At 44.2% G+C, this 19,690-nt stretch overlaps 1 protein-coding gene across 4 annotated transcripts in view; it reads left to right on the top strand.

The window, feature by feature from the left end:
• Positions 1-8,942, top strand: part of plekhg5b (pleckstrin homology domain containing, family G (with RhoGef domain) member 5b) — a 79,624-nt gene extending 70,682 nt beyond the window's left edge. For all 4 annotated transcript variants that reach the window (XM_085258689.1, XM_085258688.1, XM_085258690.1 and 1 more), the window contains 13 exons: positions 454-645; positions 1,878-2,048; positions 3,133-3,228; positions 3,485-3,685; positions 4,136-4,246; positions 4,363-4,512; positions 4,641-4,778; positions 4,865-4,984; positions 5,160-5,292; positions 5,454-5,569; positions 5,733-5,887; positions 6,071-7,120; positions 7,348-8,942. In XM_085258689.1, the coding sequence (XP_085114815.1) occupies positions 454-645; positions 1,878-2,048; positions 3,133-3,228; positions 3,485-3,685; positions 4,136-4,246; positions 4,363-4,512; positions 4,641-4,778; positions 4,865-4,984; positions 5,160-5,292; positions 5,454-5,569; positions 5,733-5,887; positions 6,071-7,120; positions 7,348-7,357 (2,643 nt within the window). In that variant the 3' untranslated portion in view covers positions 7,358-8,942. The remainder of the gene's footprint in view (positions 1-453; positions 646-1,877; positions 2,049-3,132; positions 3,229-3,484; positions 3,686-4,135; positions 4,247-4,362; positions 4,513-4,640; positions 4,779-4,864; positions 4,985-5,159; positions 5,293-5,453; positions 5,570-5,732; positions 5,888-6,070; positions 7,121-7,347) is intronic.
• Positions 8,943-19,690: the final 10,748 nt, after the last annotated feature.

Here is a 19,690-nt window from a genome sequence, read left to right as displayed (position 1 = left end):
TTCCTCAGATACTGAGGTGGCCCCTGTTTGTTTGCTTTGCTGCTGCTCGTAAAGTGTACAGAGATTGCATGAGCGAGGGCGCACGCCAGGGCCTGCTGACAGGGTAACAATGGACAGGGAACAATGGCCAGACTCGGCCGTCTGTTCTTTTGGAACAACCTCCCGCCTGCTCCTTGTGATGCAGTGAACATACACAGCGAGGAAGTGGCAGTCCTTCCCTCTCCTGTTTGTGTCCAGGCATTTGGATAGTTTTAACGGTCCTGTTGATGTCATCCCTGGCTCAGAATTCCCCTTTCAGATTTCCTGTTTGTCCTATCATTTCGTCATTGTCTCTTTCGATGCGTCTGGCTGGAAACAGTTATAATTCCCCTCATTCACTCATTGGATCTTTTTTTCCCCTCCTATTACGGTCTATCATGTAACTGATTTTTGTCTGTTCTCTCTGTCTCGCAGGGTCAGGCCCGACGGAGGAAGAACATAACAGAGTTTCTGGGTGAGGCGAATATCCCAACCCCAGATGCTCTGGGACAGATCGGTGGCTCTCTACCTGCTGTAGGGGCTGGGCCCGACAGCTGGAAGAACCGTGCTGCCAGCCGCTTCAGTGGCTTCTTCAGTTCCAACGCTGGAGCGGGGTCTTTTGGCAAGGTAATGCCGACAGGGTTGCGATCACATGATCACAGAAGCGAGTGCAATCTCGTTCCAAGTGAAAGTGCTGCACTTTCTTTTGGCTATAAAGGGCTGTAGGAGGCAGGCTTGTTGCCCAGACGATGTCTGAGATTAAGAAAACATTAAAAAAACAAACAGAACAGTAGCAAGCAGCAGTGGGAGGGGGTCAGAAGGCCATATCCCCCTTGAGCCCTGGTGAAGTCATTTCCTTTCAAAGTTCTCCTGACTTGTTGGCTCACATACTTTCCACCCAGCAGCTCTGGAAATGAGTAGGTAGAGGAAAAGCCTTCTGTTAGCACTCAGTTTTATCCACTCTTATCTTGATTTTTAAAACACTATCCTTTCTGGAAATTTCCTACTTTTAACTTTTTATCACATGGCTGATAAACAAGTTTATCATAAGGAATGGAAAATAGGGAAGGCGTAAACCTGGCTCTGTTTAAAAGGAACGCCGTCTGCCTTTCAGCTCTCGTTAAAGATCGCAAGGTTAACCTAAGCAAAGGCTTTCTCTTTCTGGATCAGAGGTTTTTGAAAATGATAATCAACTTTGATTCTAATGAAGGACAGGCACGCGCCCACACACAAACATGCCTTCCATTGTATTTCATCCCCTGAGGTCACATCCTTAACAGTGGCAGATGTCAAATGGAGACAGTTTCTGTCAGTCACCTGTCATTGCTGGGCCCATCCCTTTTCAATTTATTTGGTCCCCTTAAATCCCCTCAGGGCCAGAGATCCTGCACCTGGGTCTGGACCTTTGGCATCCTCCATATTGTAGGGTTAAACAACATTGAGCTGCTTTCACACCAAACTTTAGCGAGAAGTCCTAACTTTGGATCTTTTTTCCCCCCATACATTTCTGACTTTTTGTTGACTGTTTTCAAGAAGCACAATCCTCCCGCTCCGTTTCTTTCCACTGTTTTGTAGCACTCACCCCACTCCCCGTCTCCTATTGTTAAGATGGTCTCAATGCACGGAGCTCATTTTCATAACTACATAAGGCCTGCCAGCTTGAACAAAGACCTGAATAGCGGCCTAGGCGCCAGCAAGGACGGGATTGTGTATGCTTATAATACACAGACCCCTCTCTACTTACAGTTTGAATGTAACAATAAACAGTCACACAAATGGACAGTTACTTTTGCGTCTCTTCATGTTTCTGTTCAAAATAGTCACATCTGTTTTTGAAATTGTTTTTTATCTGATCGCAGGAGGTGGATCGACTGGAGCAGCTCCAGAGCAAACTCCAGACCTACTCATTGTTTGGATTGCCAAAGGTGCCACGACAGCTCTCCTTCCACCAGGACTCCTGGGAGGAGGAGGAGGAGGAGATCGACCTATCCCTAGAGGACAGCTGGCAAACGCTACTGGACAACTCAGAGGTACAGTGCAGATAAGCAAACCACACAAACACACCCACTTTTGTCTTGTCGTGTATGCGCAGACATAATGGAAAAAAATCAGTTTCCTACTAGAATCAATGCAGATATTTGTAACTTCCAGTGGTGTAATGCTGAACCACGAATGGTTTGGCATTACAATTTCCTCATTCATGACATTACTTGCATGCATGCTGGTTTCTGGTATGTGCACAATTCTTACTTCCTTATATCTATCTTTCTCATTCTTACACTCAACCTGATGCCTCTTTTCCTGAAATACTGGTTATAATGCACTTCGCTGTTATGTTACCACAAGGAACTGAATTTCTGTGCCGCACATCTCATGCCGTCGCCGAGTTGTTGCACATGGTAACGAGTTAACGAGTCCACGATCAATCAGCAGGGCTAGCGGTTATTGCTCAACACATACTGTCTTTCATACTGTAAATGTACTTCTGATGGTTAGTTACACCGAACACATTACTGTCTTGATTGCTGAAACACAATAATGTTGGTGATGTGAGTTACGGTAAAAAAAATATGAGAACATCACAAGGAAACTGTTGTTTTTGTTGCGTTGGGTGACAGATTTCCTGTGGAACTTTTAAGACAATAAGCAACCGTCGCGACTGACGTATGGATACAATTTACATTATAGCATGAAATCATAAGGAAGTATGCAGAAATAATAAAGATGTGTTTAATTAAAGAGTAAAGCGGAAAAATGGTTTGTTAGGCTCACACCATGTTGTACCACTTATCCTTATTCTAAGCAATCAGTAACTTGATTTGTTTTGAAAGTGAACATTTAGTTAATTGTTCATTTATTAATAACAAAGTTCTTGGAACTGTCCTTTCATTTCTTACTTTTTTGTATATGTAAACAGTTTCTGAGGAAATATTGTTGGGGAGTTTTAGTATTTAGCTTAAATGTCTGATGTAATCGTTGTACTCCAAACTCTGACATGGGAATGAGGTGCGATTAAAATGTCTAATCTAAAGGAAGTTTACGCTAATATTGTAACAGTTGAGAGGAACGTATAAATATTGTGTATGTTTATGAATAAAATCTGTGTGTGCGCAGACACTGACAAGACGCCAGTTCCACCAGCAGGAAGCAATATGGGAGCTGCTGCACACAGAGGCTACCTACATAAAGAAACTCCGAGTCATCACTGATGTAAGTGCAAAGAATGCTTTTGTTGTCTGTTCACGCATATATAAATTGCATACTGTGTAAGATGAAGAGGGTTGTGTAGTGTAAAAGATAAGACATACAATGAAGCTCTTTTTCATTAGACATTGACAAAGTGTGGGGCCTATATCGCTGTCTAATAAACAAGGAGTTTAAGTTTAGACGTAACTGCAGTGCCTTACATCAGATTACTGTCGTAATATTCAGGGCTTACGCTCTTTTTATGTCTCCCTTCTTGCAGTTGTTCCTGTGTGGGCTGCTGAACCTGCAGGAGAGCGGCCTGCTGACGGAGGTGGAACCCGCCAAGTTGTTCAGCAATATTCAGGAGATCGTCCGCCTCCACACCTCCCTTTGGACCCAGGTCATGCTGCCTGCCCTGAAGAAGGCTAGGCAAGCCCGGGCTCTGCTCGACCCCACTGACCTTCACCATGGTTTCAGAACGGTTAGTTTCAGACTCCACAGATGCAACAAAAGAGAATCCAAACCCTGCATGCACCCCCAGACAACAAAAAAGAAAGACATCTAGTTAATTTAAATAGTATAGAAACTTTATCTTGGTTTAAAGCATTGAGTGCATCTTTCCAAAGTCAAAAAATCCAGGGTTTTATATTTAATAAATAATGTAATTACCATGTAACTACATGTTCAATATAAAAGTGTGACTGATTATGTAACTATGACTCATATAAAGGTTTAGGTGTTTTATCAATTCACCTGATTAGTTGGGTTAAAGGTACACTGCACTGGATGCCAGTAAACATAAAATCTTGCTGTTTCACAATTTTTAAGCATAAATAGGATAAGAAACGTGAATTAGCAGCTAGTACGTCTTTGTTTTCCTGATGACAGAAGTAAATATGACGCATGTCTTTGTTTCTGTGTGTGGGTTCAGTTTGGCACCATGTTCAAGCCCTACATCCGTTATTGCATGGAGGAGGAGGGTTGCATGGAGTACATGCGCACGCTTCTCAGGGACAATGAGCTCTTCAGGACCTACGTCACGGTAAGGTTTCTCTTACCATTACGATAATCCCAGATGCTCTCTGCCCAAAAACTCATCCTTGGCTTTTCTCCTCATTTCTGATGCCTGACTTCCTGCTTTTGTCTGACTCAATTCAGTGGGCAGAGACCAATAAGCAGTGTAACCGTCTGAAGCTGGCCGACATGTTGGCAAAGCCTCACCAGAGACTGACCAAATACCCGCTCCTACTGAAGATTCTTCTCAAGAAGACAGATGAACCAGCAACCCGTGACATTGTCAGCAGCATGGTAAGAACTTGGAAAGCATTTAGAAAGTGCTGTTTTTCTCATTTACACTAAAGTATATGCTTTGACTGCTTGTCACCCTGCCTGAGGTCTGAATGCAAATGTATGTTTGTCATTGTTTTCCAATTAAGGTTGCCACAGTAGAGGGCTTTATCAACAGCGTAGACTCCCAGATGCGACAGCGTCAAGAACAACAGAAGCTCGCCACCATCTCTGCCCGTATAGACTGCTATGAGGCTGTAGAGGGGAGCAGTGAAGAAGTGGAGAAGGTAAGAAACACTTTACAATACCCCAGTGCCCTAAAATTAGACTTCATGTCAAACTCTGCTTCATGCCTTTATCTTTCCCCCCTCAGATCCTCAAGGAGTACAACCACTTTGACCTCATGGCTCCCATGAGAGATGTATCTCCGGAAGAGACTCGACAGCTGCATCTCGAGGGCGCGCTGAGGATGAAGGAGGGCAAAGACAGTAGGGTAAGATTGACTCGCATGACTGCTTGGAAACACACGATGAGCTCTTATCTTTATATTCAGATTACACGTGGATTCTCATGTTTCCTTTGCGGTTACGTAAAATCTCACAAAAACTGCAGATGTGTAAAACATTACAAGAGTTACCATAACTGAAATGAGTTTACTGTCCCCACAGATGGAGGTCTATTGTTTTCTGTTCACCGACCTGCTGCTAATTACTAAGCCGGTGAAAAGAGTGGAGAAAGTCAAAATTATCCGTCAGCCTCTCCTTATTCACAACGTCATCTGTAAGGAACTCAAAGACCCAGGTGAGTGCTCAAATACTGACTTTAACTCCTGAATAATATATATTTGTTTTAATAAAGAAGAAAATCCAGGAAATTCTCACCTTTTGAGAAGCTATTTAATTATATAGGTGACTTTTCAATCCACAGAGTACTAAATTTTTCACGTTTTATGTCTCCTACAGGCTCTTTCATCCTCATCTACCTCAATGAATTCAAGAGTGCAGTGGCAGCGTACACTTTCCAAGCCAACAGCGCCACCCAGGGGCGAAGTTGGATAGATGCAATCTGCAATGTCCAGGTAGGATAGCAATGTTTTATTATAGAAAAAATATCGGACAGCATCCAGATATGAGATTTTTATGTGTGGTTTGTTTTTTTTTGTTTTTTTTAATTTTTACTTTAGAAGCACAAATTTTTACAGTCATTTACATATTTAATGTAAATGGTGCTTTACAATTTAGAACCAGCTCCAAAGGCTTCGCACTGAGGAGTTCCTCCGCCAGCAGGACAGTCAGAAGAGATGTATGGGGGATGGAGAAGAGGAGGAGGAAGATGAGAGCAGCAACTCCACTACAAGTTCCCCTTTGCTGAGTCACAAGGATCAGCAAAACTCAAGGTACTGAAGTGTAAAGAATAAAATCTGCTGCACTTTTGTAACATGAATAGAACTCTACACAAATTGTTTTCTTAAAATCTCAAACTATTCCTTAAAGTGATCCATTATTGTCTCTGATGTTTTCCTTACACGCTTTCTGGTGAGCTTTTTAAGTCTAACGTTCAACCAAAACTCTCCTTTCAGTCAATCAGACGGTTCCACTGAGACCCTATCAGTGATGGATGTCGATGAGCCCAGCGAGCACTCAGAAATTCCTGCTTCCAACATAAACCTCCAGGAAAGCGCTAATAAAGACTTGGATAGCGCTGTGGGTTCCCTTTCTGACAGGTCTGTGGGTCAGAAGTCGTCAAGTCCACTCAGAGTCCACTCCGCCATCTACACTGAGCACAATCAGGGCACGGGACCAGACAGTGAGGACCTGGACCCCCAGTGCCGCTCTCTTTCCATGGACAGCGCCTACGGTACCCTCTCCCCTGAATCCCTCCTAAGAGAACTGCAGCCACAGCCTGGCCAAAGTGAAGGCGAGGAGACTGAGGAGGAAGAGGGAGACAGGGAGAGTCAGGAGCCAGAGCACGAAGAGACAGAATTAGAAGAAGTGGATGAAGAAGAGGAAGAAGAGGAGGATGCTTCATTAGGGTCTCAGGTGTCAGTTGTCCAGTCCTCTAAACCTCGTCGGCGGCCTCATGTACACCCCCGACTCCATTGCCTCCTGGGGTTGTCCTCTCTGGCTCTATCCCGCTCCGAAGACAACCTCCTGCAACACTTTCATGGTAGCCACCCCATCTCCCACACACACTCCCTCAGCTCTGAGACGCAGGACCAATCGCTGTGCGGAGACATGGACACGTCAAAGCTGTCGCACAGTAAGAGCATGTCCGAGCTGGACCAGAACTCGTCAGTGGAAAACAAGGAGTTATTTTCCACTGACCTCGACCAGTCTGACGATTGCTTGAGCATTAGCTTGCCCTCTGACAAACTCAGTGCCACCCTGAGGAGGGCGGAAGCCAGGCATGGCCACGGGGCGCCCGACGGACAATGCGAGGATAACGATTCTCAGAGCGACAGCTCAGATGGGGAAGTGACTCCTTCTGCCTGCTTAGATAAGAAAGCCAAGTCAGCAGCGGAGGCATCGCCCAAAAAGAGAAAATCTCCAGGCCAACACAAGAAGCTGACGCTGGCTCAGCTGTACAGGATACGCACCACTCTTGTCCTGAACTCCACACTGACAGCATCGTAAGTCATTACTTCTATTATATAAGAAATAATCTGATAGTTTGAGAAGAAACTTAGTCTCACAGAGCCAGGCTCCTTGTGCCCTTCTGTTTTCAGCTGCATATTTATTATACATACAGGAGTGTTTTTGATCTCAAAGAAGGAAGTGAGGAAATGCTCCTAAATTTTGTTTTAGGTACTTTTCCTGAAAGGTATGTGTGTATTAATGTTATCCTTTCTCCCCCCAGGGAGGTATAACAGCTCTTCCAAATGCTGACTGGTGGCATATGGACATTACAAGGAAGAATCCCTATTTTATGAGGATGGACTGAACACACAAATGCACTCGCTCTCTTCCTGCCCTCTCCCTTCCTGTTGCTTTTTGGACAATGACTGTCCCTTTTTTTTAACATCACAACAATAGCAATCCATTTGTGTTTTTGATTTTGCTGTTGCGTTGGTTTCCAAATTACTCAAATGGGAGGGAGGGGCAGAGAGATATTAACTGCTTGCACTTTGCAACGGAAGTAGCATTAATGGGGGCTGGAACCTTAAGTTGGACTTTGGGCGGAGTACGTAAGGAGCCCCTACAGACAGGAGGCATCCCGGCGGAGGCCTTAAGACCTCATTACTGCACTCCACACCAGAGAAAAGGTGGAGCTGAGTCCTGCACTTCTCCCTTCTTCTGAGGTGAAAAGAGGGAAAACTAAATCTTGAAAATCTTCTCTACACGTGGCTGAACAAGAAAACGGCGCCTAAGACGAGCTCTTGATACTTGTACTAGTCCTGGTTTGCTTCAGAAAAGTAAAAAAAAAAATTGCACAGTTATCTTTGTTAAGTAGAAAGGTCACTAATGAGTGAATTTACATTTACAGTCACAATGAATTTTTATTTGTACGTGTTTGCTGTAAAGACATCTGTGTGTGACTGTGAATGAATGTCTACATTTGACTTATGAGTCCAATCCTGACTGAACCAAAATTGCTCCCGTTCTATTACAAACACAAAGATGGAAGACTTGTAGAGCTGGTAGATTCCCAGCAAAAAAATTATTAAATAAATAAAAGTGCAAAAAGGCAAAGCAAGTCCAAAGCAGCCAATCGCATATCAGCTCATAAAGACTTGATTCTTCTTTATTTGATTGTAGGTTGAACTAGTGAGAAGATATTCCTAAAAAATAGACAGAACATGTGTGACTAAAGCTGTTTTGTGGAATTTTCTGCACTATATAAAGGCTTGGATGGCTTACAAGCACACACAGGAACTGATTTATAGGAAAAACAAAAGGAGTGCACACGTGATTGTGTTTCTTGCTAGAAAGAGGAGGCTAAATAAAAAGTTTGGGGTGGTGACTCTCATTTTAGATGAATGGTGTTCTCTGGGAGATTTAAGGGGAAGAAAAAAACAGTAAACGTAACATTCACACTGATGTTTGGCTTTTCAGATCAGTAATTACGGACTTTACTCAAAATGTTGCCCAAACCAAATAAGTTAAGTGTTTAGTTTTTTGTGTGTTTATGTAATATTTATTATGACTCATTTGTTTTATATATAAGATATTGTTTATATTGTTTGCTTCTGTGTTTTGTGATTTCTTTTTTTTTGGGTCAATTTAGTCTTAATATTTTTTTTTTCCTTGCCAGGCATTAATGTGCTATGAACCAAAATAATGTGTTTCCTTTTTCAGTAATGACTATAAAGTGTCTTACAAAATAATAATTCAACACAGGCTCAAATACAGATACAATCCCTCTTTTTAATGGTTTAATCCAATGTAATGGAGTGATTTGAGGAGAGAGGCTGAATCTGAACGGCATGGCATTAAAACAACATGAACTGGTCAGACTGTTCCCGTCTCTTGTGTTCTTAACCGTGCACAGACAGCAGGTGGCGAAAGAACGTTGAGGGGCAAATTACACCAGACCGACCTGACCATGTGTGGCAGCAATTCATTAGATCAACTTATTTGATATAAGATCAGCAGAGCAGTGGCAGACGATGTATTGGCATATTTAGATTAAGTAAGAACTTAAATATATACAGTGCAGTGCGTGAATTACTTTTCTCTGAAGTTTGTGTAAGCGTTACCTTTTCACCTGTAACTTCAGCTTTGGTTTAGTACCATAAATATAATGGCAAAGCACAAATATTGAACTAGTTTTGAATGTAAAATGTTAACATTTATTGTAATTATAAGTATTAGCATGCAGTGTTGAAATGTGCTTTGAGCAAATAGACAAAGTAGAATTACAATGCTGCTTCAAACCACTTATATTCTACTTAGTTTGGGTTTAATTTGGATTCAAAGAGCATTTATATTTTCCAGTTAAGTTTCTGAGAACTCATTTGGATCACACAGTCAGTACAGCTGTCTGTCTGGGCCGACCGTCTGCTTCAAATTCCCAGAAAGTTCAGATGAGGTGAAATCCGACCCGTCTCAACAGTAAACGGTCCGACGAACATGTGGAGCATTAGACCAGAGCCTAATGGCCGAGAGTAACGTCCCGGCCAAGGTGTATTTACAGGTGATTATATCAGCTAATCGGTGGATTACAGCATGTTGAATCCACACAAGCCCCTAAGCTGCAGGAAAAAGACAGTGCGGCCCTGTGGGATTTTCTGTTTAATCTGGTCCCAGAATGCAGCGGCCCCTCCCATTCTCACATCTGGCCCATTGGGATTTACTGTTGTAATCCTTGATTTTAAAACAATTTTATTATGCTTTACTGCTGATGCGCTGAACTTTAATTAAATAAAATGCAGCTTTCTATTTTAGCTCTGAAGTAATTACACATCCCCGTTCTATTAGCCTCTGCTAAGTAAGTAATGAGGTTGTGCCATGATGGCTGCAATCTGGCTAAAACCTATAGAGTATATGCAAGTACATTATGACACACTATAAAATATGAACAAGTTATAAGGTAAAAAAGGGATGCTGCAACACACCCGCGTTAGGCTTTTTTTAACAACAACTGCTGAATAAAGATGCTATGAAGAAACATTTCTGTACCATCTCTTAAAGTACAGAACAGAACAGAAATGTGCATGAACACTAAACGGTGTAACTTTACTTACTTCTCCCTTTTTGCTTTTCTCTGCATGAAGTCTGGTGCAAATGTGCTGCGTACAGCTGGGGCAGCAGAGGGTTAACACCACTTGCTGTGGCAGATGTCAAAAACCATGCTGTAAAAAAATGTCCGATTAACACAAAGGGGCACTTTGGCAAATCCTGATTATAGGAGCACTTTCATTTATTAAACTCTGCCAATCCTCTATACTCTTTCTGAGCGGGGATTAAAACCAGGTAGACACTATTGTCTATCTAAACAATCCCTCTTTAAGCTCTAGCCGTTTCCCAGTGGTCTGACCAGGCCTGGCTGGCTGGCTGCTTGCCTGCCTGTAATCTCAATAGGGGCTTATAGGTCACTACTACCACTACACATTTCCATTCATCAACATCATCCCCTCTAAAGGGACTAGGTGATTGGATTTAGGACATGTTTTACAGGGTCAGAAAAAAAGAGAACAGCAAACTGAAGCGTGTTTACAAGCGCTGTGCTGTGAAAAGGCCAGTGGACGAGTGGCAGCCATATGGAATGGATAACCCTGGGAACATCTGCCCTCGATCACAACCAACGCCACTAGACTGATGCTGGTGACCTTCAGATGGTGCAAAGGAACATCTGGTCCTTTTCTGCTCTCACGGAGCCCTGGAAACCGCATTAAGTAGACAAATAGCAACAAGCATGTCCATATGTTATTTGTAAAACTCCTTGCTATAAAACAGGGGCTGCATGAGGTCCACTCTGTGGAACAATGATCTAACAAACTAACTTTATAAATGCTTAAAAATCACAATTAATTAAACAATTCAACTATTGTTTAATAGTTTTTTTAAAGAATTTATCCACCATAAAATACTTTCCTCCACTAGTTTGTCAACAGTGCGAGCACAACCAAGCTCATGAAGGGGAAACAATCGGTTGGGGGTGAGAGAAGGAAGACAGGACAAAAGCTGCACTGTGGAAGAGAGCCAGAGATTAATAATAACAAGATGCTATATAAACACACAAAAACAGAAAAGAGGTCAGTGAGGAAGAAACAGAGCATCATGGGAAGACCACAGCAGCCTAGGTGTATTGCAGTGTAACTACAGGAGGGTTCAGGGTCACCTGATCCTGCCCCAATTATACGTTTTATTTAAAAGGAAAGTTTTAAACTTAAAAAAAAAAATTTAAACAGAAAAGGCGACTCTCCAATCTAAACTGGAATCTGGTTCCACAGAAGAGAGGCCTGAAAGCTGAAGGGTCGACCTGCTATTGTACTTTCAAATATCCAAAGAGCCACAAGTGAACCAGCAGTCTCAGCGCAAAGTGCTCTCGTGAGATCTTGAGGACCTTATAGTACCTGAAATTTGTAGCATGATTATTCAAGATCTTGTATGTGAGAAGGATTTTAAATTGGATTCATTCTGGATTTAACAGGGAGCCATTGAAGAGAGGCCAATATTGAAAAAATATGGTTTCTCTTTGTTATGTCAGGTTTCTCCTGACAGTGCTCTGGCTTACTCCCCTCTCTATGTGTCCCAGTGGCACATCATATTACACTGTAAAAAAAATCTTTAGAAAAACTTCACGACTATTCTGTAAATGGTAAAATGGAAAATTCTGTAGATTTTACAGTATATTTTCACTACCTTTAATAACAAATGTCTGTTAATAGAAAAATGGAAAATTCTGTTTATATTACCATTTACAGACACTTCTTTTCACTGTAACTCATTTAAAATACTTCTTTATATCCTTAACCACACATTTCTATATAATTAAAACATGATTTACTTGAAAATTCTTGAATTTAAAATTAAATTAATCTGAGATAACAGTGCTGCTACATTACAGTTAAATATCCTTTTGTGGAGGTATGTAACAACGACAGGAGAGGTCTCAGTGTCTCACTCCAACCACTTTATTAACTGACAGAACTTCACATATAGTCAGCGCCAAAATCTCCACCCCCACACTTCCCTTCAACTTGTGTGTGAGTGGAGCCACCTGGTGGTCCGCCACACATACCCCCCCTAGAACACACAGTCAGGTCTCCATTCAGTCCAGGACCCTGGGTCTAAGCAAACGACCCGCACGACTGAACCTGGGAGGGAGAGAACAGGCAGAGGAAGGTCCATCCTGTGAACGAGGCTGGTGAAGGCGAGCAGGAAAGGCAGGAGGAGGCTCAAACGTTGGTGGTCCGGGGGTAGTCCTGGGGGGAAAACCAGAGACTGTCAACCCCAGCGCAGGAGGTCGGCCACGGCGAGGGGCCTGGGCCGGCACTACATCACTGTCCGGAAGAACATGTGCTGGTTTAAGTCTGTCAACACACACAGTCTCCCTTCGACCCCCAAAATCCAAAACAAAATGTTTCTGGCCCGGTTCAATAACCCTGAACGGGCCGTCATACAGCGGCCGCAGCGGTGTCCTGTGGGCATCGTGCCTGACAAAAACAAACTTAGCAGTCTCTAAAGTCTTTGGAACAAAGGTGTCAGGCACGCAATGGTGCACCGGACCAGGAACCCGAAGCGAGTGCAAAAGCGGGGTGAGAGAGAGCACCGATGGATCGAAGCAGGGAGGAGGATTTTCAGGCAAGAATTCTCCAGGCACGCGGAGGGGCTGACCAAACACTAGCTCAGCTGGGGAAGCGCCGAGATCCTCCTTAACCGCAGAGCGCAGCCCAAGCAAAACCCACGGGAGGCGGTCAACCCAATTGCCATCCTTTAAGGAGGCGCGAAAGGCAGCCTTCAGCGACCGGTGGAACCGTTCACACATCCCATTAGCCTGCGGGTTGTATGCGGTTGTGCGGTGGACTTTAGCCCCCAGTCCATCAGCCATGGCTGACCAAAGCTCGGAAATGAACTGGGGGCCTCTGTCTGATGTAATGTCCGCGGGTGGGCCGAAACGCGAGACCCAGGTCGACAAAAACGCCTTGGCCACCACTGCTGCGGTAGTGGACGCCAGGGGGACCGCCTCCGGCCACCTGGTGGTCCGGTCAACAACAGTCAAAAGGTGCGTAAAACCTTGTGACTGCGGCAAGGGACCCACCAGATCGACATGCACATGATCGAAACGTTTGCCGGGTATGAAGAACGGCTCCAGGGGCGCCTTGGTGTGTTTATGAACCTTCGCGCACTGGCAGGGAATGCACGCCGACGCCCATTCCTTAACAGATTTGCGAAGGCCTGGCCAAACAAATTTAGAGCTGACCAGTTTAACAGAGGCCCGGACCCCTGGATGAGAGAGAGCATGTACCGAGTCAAAAACTTGACGACGCCAGGAAGCGGGAACCACAGGGCGAGGGCGGCCGGTGGAAACGTCACAGACAAGGAGGGGACCACCGTCCTGCACGGGTCTGTTGTAACAGCAGTCTGGCGAGGAAGGAGCGGCTAGCCGGTCCAGCGGGCATGTGGTGTGGAGGTTAGCCGGATAACACGGAACCAGTCGGTTAAATCCAATAACAGACCTTTATTCGCCGTCAGCAACATTACACTTTATAAGCCAGGTCTCCTCGGCTGTACTCGTCCGAACCTACATGCGCGGGGATTGGTACCACCAGCGCCAGCTTGTCACAACAGTAAGTAAGGTGCTTTCTTGGAGCATGGAACATGAGCAGCATGAAATGGCTGCCGCTAACAACTCACACACCCACTAGGAGACCCCCACAGCTACTACAATAGTTGGGCAACCCCCCCTAGTGGTGCTATAACCCAAAAGGTTTGTTACACTGTCCTCCAGTATGAGGCCCGTCTGGGTGGATTTAAGCGCGAGGATGTCAGGGTCACCGCTCTGATCGGCAGCCATGGCGGAGTAGTCTATGCCGAGAAAGACGGGAGAAACCAGCGCACGGGACAAACAGTCAGCCACATGATTGGATTTACCAGCCACGTGCCGAATGTCCGTGGTAAACTCAGAAATGGCTGCCAACTGGCGCTGCTGGCGTGCACTCCATGGATCGGAAACCTTGGACATGGCAAACGTCAAGGGTTTGTGGTCCACGTATGCGGTAAAGTGACGACCCTCGAGAAAAAACCGGAAATGACGAGACGCCAGGTGGAGCGCCAGTAGCTCCCTGTCAAAAACGCTGTAATTGCGTTCGCTGTCACGTAGCGTACGGCTGAAAAAGGCGAGCGGTTGCCAGACACCCGAGATTCGCTGTTCCAGCACCGCACCCACCGCTATGTCCGACGCATCAGTGGTCAACGCAATCGGCGCTGAGGGGGATGGGTGGGCCAGAAGGGCAGCATTAGCTAACGCTGACTTAGCATCAGAAAACGCTTGGATGCTGTCCGGAAACCAGTCAACGGGGTCATTAGCTTTTTTACCCTTTAACGCCCCATAAAGGGGCTTCAGCAGATGTGCCGCTCTGGGGAGAAAACGGTTGTAAAAATTCACCATCCCCAAAAATTCCTGCAGTGCCTTAACAGTCGTGGGACGCGGAAATTCCGAAACAGCTCGGACTTTGTCAGGCAACAGAACCGCGCCCTCGGCGGAAACACGGTGCCCAAGGAAATCGAGAACGGGCAACCCAAACTGGCATTTAGACGGATTAATAATCAGTCCATGCTCCGCCAAACGCTGAAAAACCTGACGCAGATGGAACATGTGCTGCTCCTTCGAGCTGCTGGCCACCAGTAAACCCTAACCCCCACTTGCCCTGGGCTGGGGGATCCCGGAGGAGAGTCATCACACGGCGGGTTGACAGCGGGTCAAGTGAGGCCACCACATGGTGGTATTTAGTGTCGTCGGCTGAAACTCCACGAAGAGCAAACTGAGCTTCTACGTGCATGAACCATGAAGGAGGATCGTGAAGCCAAAAATCCGGCAATTTAAGCGCCACAGCAAACGCAGCCATCGGCGGAGGTGAAGGTCCGGCGGCCGCCGATGCTTCCAGGCCAGAGCTGGCTTCGTCGTCGAGCCTTAGCATGTTCACTACAGGGGTCACCAATGTGGAGGTATGTAACAACGACAGGAGAGGTCTCAGTGTCTCACTCCAACCACTTTATTAACTGACAGAACTTCACATATATGTCGTGTCCAAATTCATGGGCTGCATTCTCCTGAGGCCGCATTTGTAGACCGATTACGTCACAGCGACGCGCCGAAGGCTGTCCAAATTCGTAGACCCCTCCGAATGCAGCCGACAAATGCGTGCTCCTTTTTCCGAATTTGAAGGATGGGTCGGGTGTGTCCTTCATGGCCCACCATATCCCAGAATTCATAGCGCGGCCCAGCCAAGCTCCAGTTTCCGGCTAATGGCGGCCGCTACTAAGTTTTAAAATTACTCTTATTAATCTTTCTGGGTCACAAAATAAACTTTTAACATATTTTCAGGCGAGAAAGTAGCTGTGTAAACATCAAATATCTGCTCGGTTTATCAAGATATCGCATCTTTGCTAAAGTGCTTCGACGTTTTCGGAGACGTCTGCTACCCACCAGCTCGATAGCTAGCCGGGAGCTCGAGGGTTACTGATGCGGCCGAGAATGGCACAACTCCCGGCACATCATTTTCAGATCACCGCGGACTTTCGCTGCTCGGGTTAAACGTTGTCAGCCGGTGATCAGCTGTGATCAGCTGATCACGGGGCCGGGGTTAAAAGAGAGATGCCAGACATCATTCTCTTCGTGTCAGGAGCTCCGAAACTCTGCCGACGTCAGTCTCCGCCTGATTCAGCAACCGTGAGTGATTATCCCTTCAATCCTTTTTCTCTTCCCGGCTCCGCTCGCTCTCTGTCGGTAACGACCGTTCCGAAGCCACGCTTCGTGCACTGATCGTTACTAGAATAACTGCCTGCCTGCTCCAAACCCACCGCTAGCCTTCGCCACGCTTGGGTCTAGCCAACACGCCACACGGGCATGCCGAATTACTGTGTGTAACCCGCCCGGCCGTGACAAACGTAATATATAAGTCACTTAGACAACCTAAAAATTTTATTGTTGGGCTTTTTTTCAGTGTTTTGTTTGTTCGTGAGTAAATCGGTTTGGCTGAGATTAAAGTTATTAGATTAGATAAAATAAAACTTTATTAATCCCCCGGGTGGGTTCATCCTTGGTTTTTACACAGCTGACTAAACGTCAAACAGAAAACTGATTAAACAGAAGTGTGAGATGGCCGAGAGTTTACTCCAGTGTCCTGTTATATTTTAGACAGCAAGGAGCAGACGGCCGAGTTTATTAAACTCCACCGAGACAGCGGTGACGCTAATCAGAAGGCTAGACCGTCCAATTTCACGGCCGTTTACTTCCGGCCTACCCGATCTTCTGAGGACCCGGCCCACGTAGACCGCGAAGGCCGGGTCCTCGGGAGAATGTAGCCCATGAATTTGGACACGACCATTGTCAGCGCCAAAATCTCCACCCCCACACTTCCCTTCAACTTGTGTGTGAGTGGAGCCACCTGGTGGTCCGCCACACTTTTACTCTCATCACCTCAAAAACTATACTTAAATATAATGACACAATCCATCTCATCATAAAATGATCAAACAGCCAATATATGAACAAAGTAACTTGCAATCTTTAAAATCTTAGCATTTTTATCTTCCTTGAAATCAGTTTCAAATATGTTCATAAACATGCATTCAAGTGGCTCCAAAGTGTTTTCTTCAAACAGGATACCTGGCAAAGACTGACAGAAAATGTAACAATAATTAACAATATTTGCATATTTAACAATATCCTGAGTACATTTAAGCTATGATCACTGCCTTGTTGTTGTTTTGTCTCAGCCAAACAGTTAAGTTGTGGTTTGCATCCTTGTTTGTCCAACCATGACAGAGTATACATATATAGTCAACTCACCTTTGATTACCAAATTGCATTTACTTCATCAGTGAATCCAAGTGAACATTTGAGCTAGATTAACACTGTAGGGTCTTTATCCTACCATATAAAGTGACTTCAACAAGATTTATTTACTGTTAAGTAATGTTATATGAATAAGATCTAAAGAAGATATCCCTGAAATTTGGGTTTATTGGAGCAAAACAGATGGATGACCACAGCCCTCAGCACAAGGCTGGCAAGACTTTCTCCCATATAATAAATAAATAAAACACAGAATAAAACATTCAAATAAAAATAGATCAAGACAGATTACTATACCAAACTTAAAGATTTACTGGATCTGTTCTGTCTTCTCTTGCTTTTAAAGAAAATGAGGAGCAAAGTATAATTAGAAGTGTTTGTCCTGATGACAACTTTAAACTGTAAACAGCAGCTAAGTGAAGAGGAGAAGAAAAGTTTGACATATTTCACGACCGTTAAATATTAGAGAAGCCTTTGAAAAAGAGGCCACAGTTACTTTTCAAGCAAAAACTTCTGCTTGTGCTCACAGACTCTACATTTCAAAATTTTCAACAAATAAGACGATAATAAGGCAAAACTAAGTGACACAAGAGGCTAGGGCAGAGCTTCCCAAAGTGTGGGGCCCGCCTGGGGGGGGGGGGGGGGGGGGGGGGGGGGGGCGCAGAGCCATTTGTGTGTGCGTGCGTGTGTGTGTGTGCGCGAACATTTTTCTTGTACAACAAAGGGGGGCCTAGCAAAAAAGGTTTGGGAACCACTGGGCTAGGGGAAGAGCAAGCATGAAGAGACATGCTGTGTGTGCACACACGTGTTCTCAGTGCCTCTCTCCATGTACCAGCATGACAAAGTCCACAATGCAGTCAGAATGTTCAGGCCATCAAGTTCCATCTGAGCTTTAAAGAAAACAAATTCAGCTTTTCCTTGAATTTAGAGTTGTTCAGTTCCTACAGGAACTTCAACAGTAGGGGTTAACGTGTTGCTGTTTTGTAAAGAACTTATTAGAGTCCCAGAATGATTTCTTCCTGTCTATACCTTGAAGCATGAACCATGAAGTTTTCACTTTTCCCAGTTATCTATATCGCTGACTTTAGCTCATTAGCTAGCTAACAGTCACAGCTGTGTAAAAACCAGAGAGAAGGAGACAATGTTACTATAATATTTATGAATACTGGTCTTTATCCAGCGCTGGATAAAAGTTGCATGTTTGTATACATTATTATTCAGACATTATAAATACACTGTTTAATTCAGACTAGTTCAGCACATGCAACCACAAAGGGAAGGGTGACAGTTATTCAGGTGATGATCGTGATCATCATCCTCCACAAGGCCTGTAACCCACACAAGGTCACTGATAAAAAGGCTGGCTGTTGGCAGAATGCTGAATCAAAGCATTTCAATAGAAAGGAAAAATCTGATAGGAAAAGGTGCAGAAAGAATAGGGCTGACAGCAGCATTCTTTTGAAAAATTGTTTGAAGAACTTGGGAGAGCATTATTAAAAACATTACCTTTTTTTAAGTCATATTCTACTGTTCTCATAATTAAAACAAAAAACAAAAAAGTCTCGCTCCTTTTTTTCAATGCCTGGAGGTAATCTTTTTATACTAATGTCACCATGAACTTCTTTATGATAACCCACCTGACTCTGGACGTCCTGGAATTGTTGCAGGAGGTTAAATAATAAATGATCTATGAGGAATGAGTCAGTTAATAATTTTCTGCCACTATAAACGCTCAGTGTTAGATTACAGGAGAACACATGAGTTTATTTGAAAGACAAGCATAATAAAAAAAAAAGCCATATAGTAAGTTTTGTTGTAACTGCTTGTTACAACAAAGCTATGCAGAGGATGCCCAGCAGAAGACCATACGAGCCACTGCAGTCAGCTAAGAATGCAAACTGAGGCTACATTTCACACAAGCTCATCAAAATGTACGTTTGGGGAAAAGAACATAGGAAAATGTTGCCTTATGTGATGATTTTACATTTATGCTGCGACAATGATCGGGTGGTGGTTGATCAGAAGTGGTTCAGACTGGTGCTGGTGGTGTGATGATGTGGAGGATATTTTCCTTGCACTTTGGGCTCCTTTCTATAAACTAGTTATTGGTTAATGCTACAGCCTACTGGAGTTTTGTTGCTAACCGTGTCCATCCCTTCATGACCAAACCGCACCCATCTTCCGCTGTCTGCTTCCAGTAGGATGAAGCATCATGTCATAAACCTCAGATCATCTCACACTGGTTTCTTGAACTTGACTGTAGCTTAAAAAGACTCCACAGTCAAGAGAACTCAGTCCATGTATATTCTACTGAAGTACTTCAGAACAACTTCAAGGTAATTTCATTTTACTTGAGTATATTTGCATATTGTTTAAAGTATTTAATCTCTCATTTCTGCTTTAAAATCTAAGGAATATGATCAACTTCAGCACTTTTACTCCAATGTTTGATTCACCCCACTGTTCATTAAAAGAGTCTAGGTTGAAAACATTTGCAGGTGGGTAAATAAATTGCCAACATCTAGGGCTTGACCTTTTTTTACGAGCTTTTATATGTCAGAAGCCCTAACTTATATTCAGGTGTCAACACCACATTTACCACAGAGGAGCTAAATAAAAACCAATCTGCTTTTAAAACTAACAGTTGTCATTGGTTAAAGTACCAAATCTGCATGATGGGTTGCATTTGGGTCAGAAGTAAATAGTGACTCCCATCCTCCCCCCCCCTCACACCACT

The sequence above is a fragment of the Mchenga conophoros genome, linkage group LG20, assembly GCF_057382185.1.
Source record: "Mchenga conophoros isolate Kocher_MC1m ecotype Shallow Benthic linkage group LG20, M_conophoros_male_GT1.1, whole genome shotgun sequence".
NCBI lineage: Eukaryota > Metazoa > Chordata > Actinopteri > Cichliformes > Cichlidae > Mchenga > Mchenga conophoros.
This window is presented reverse-complemented; position numbering and strand designations above follow the sequence as displayed.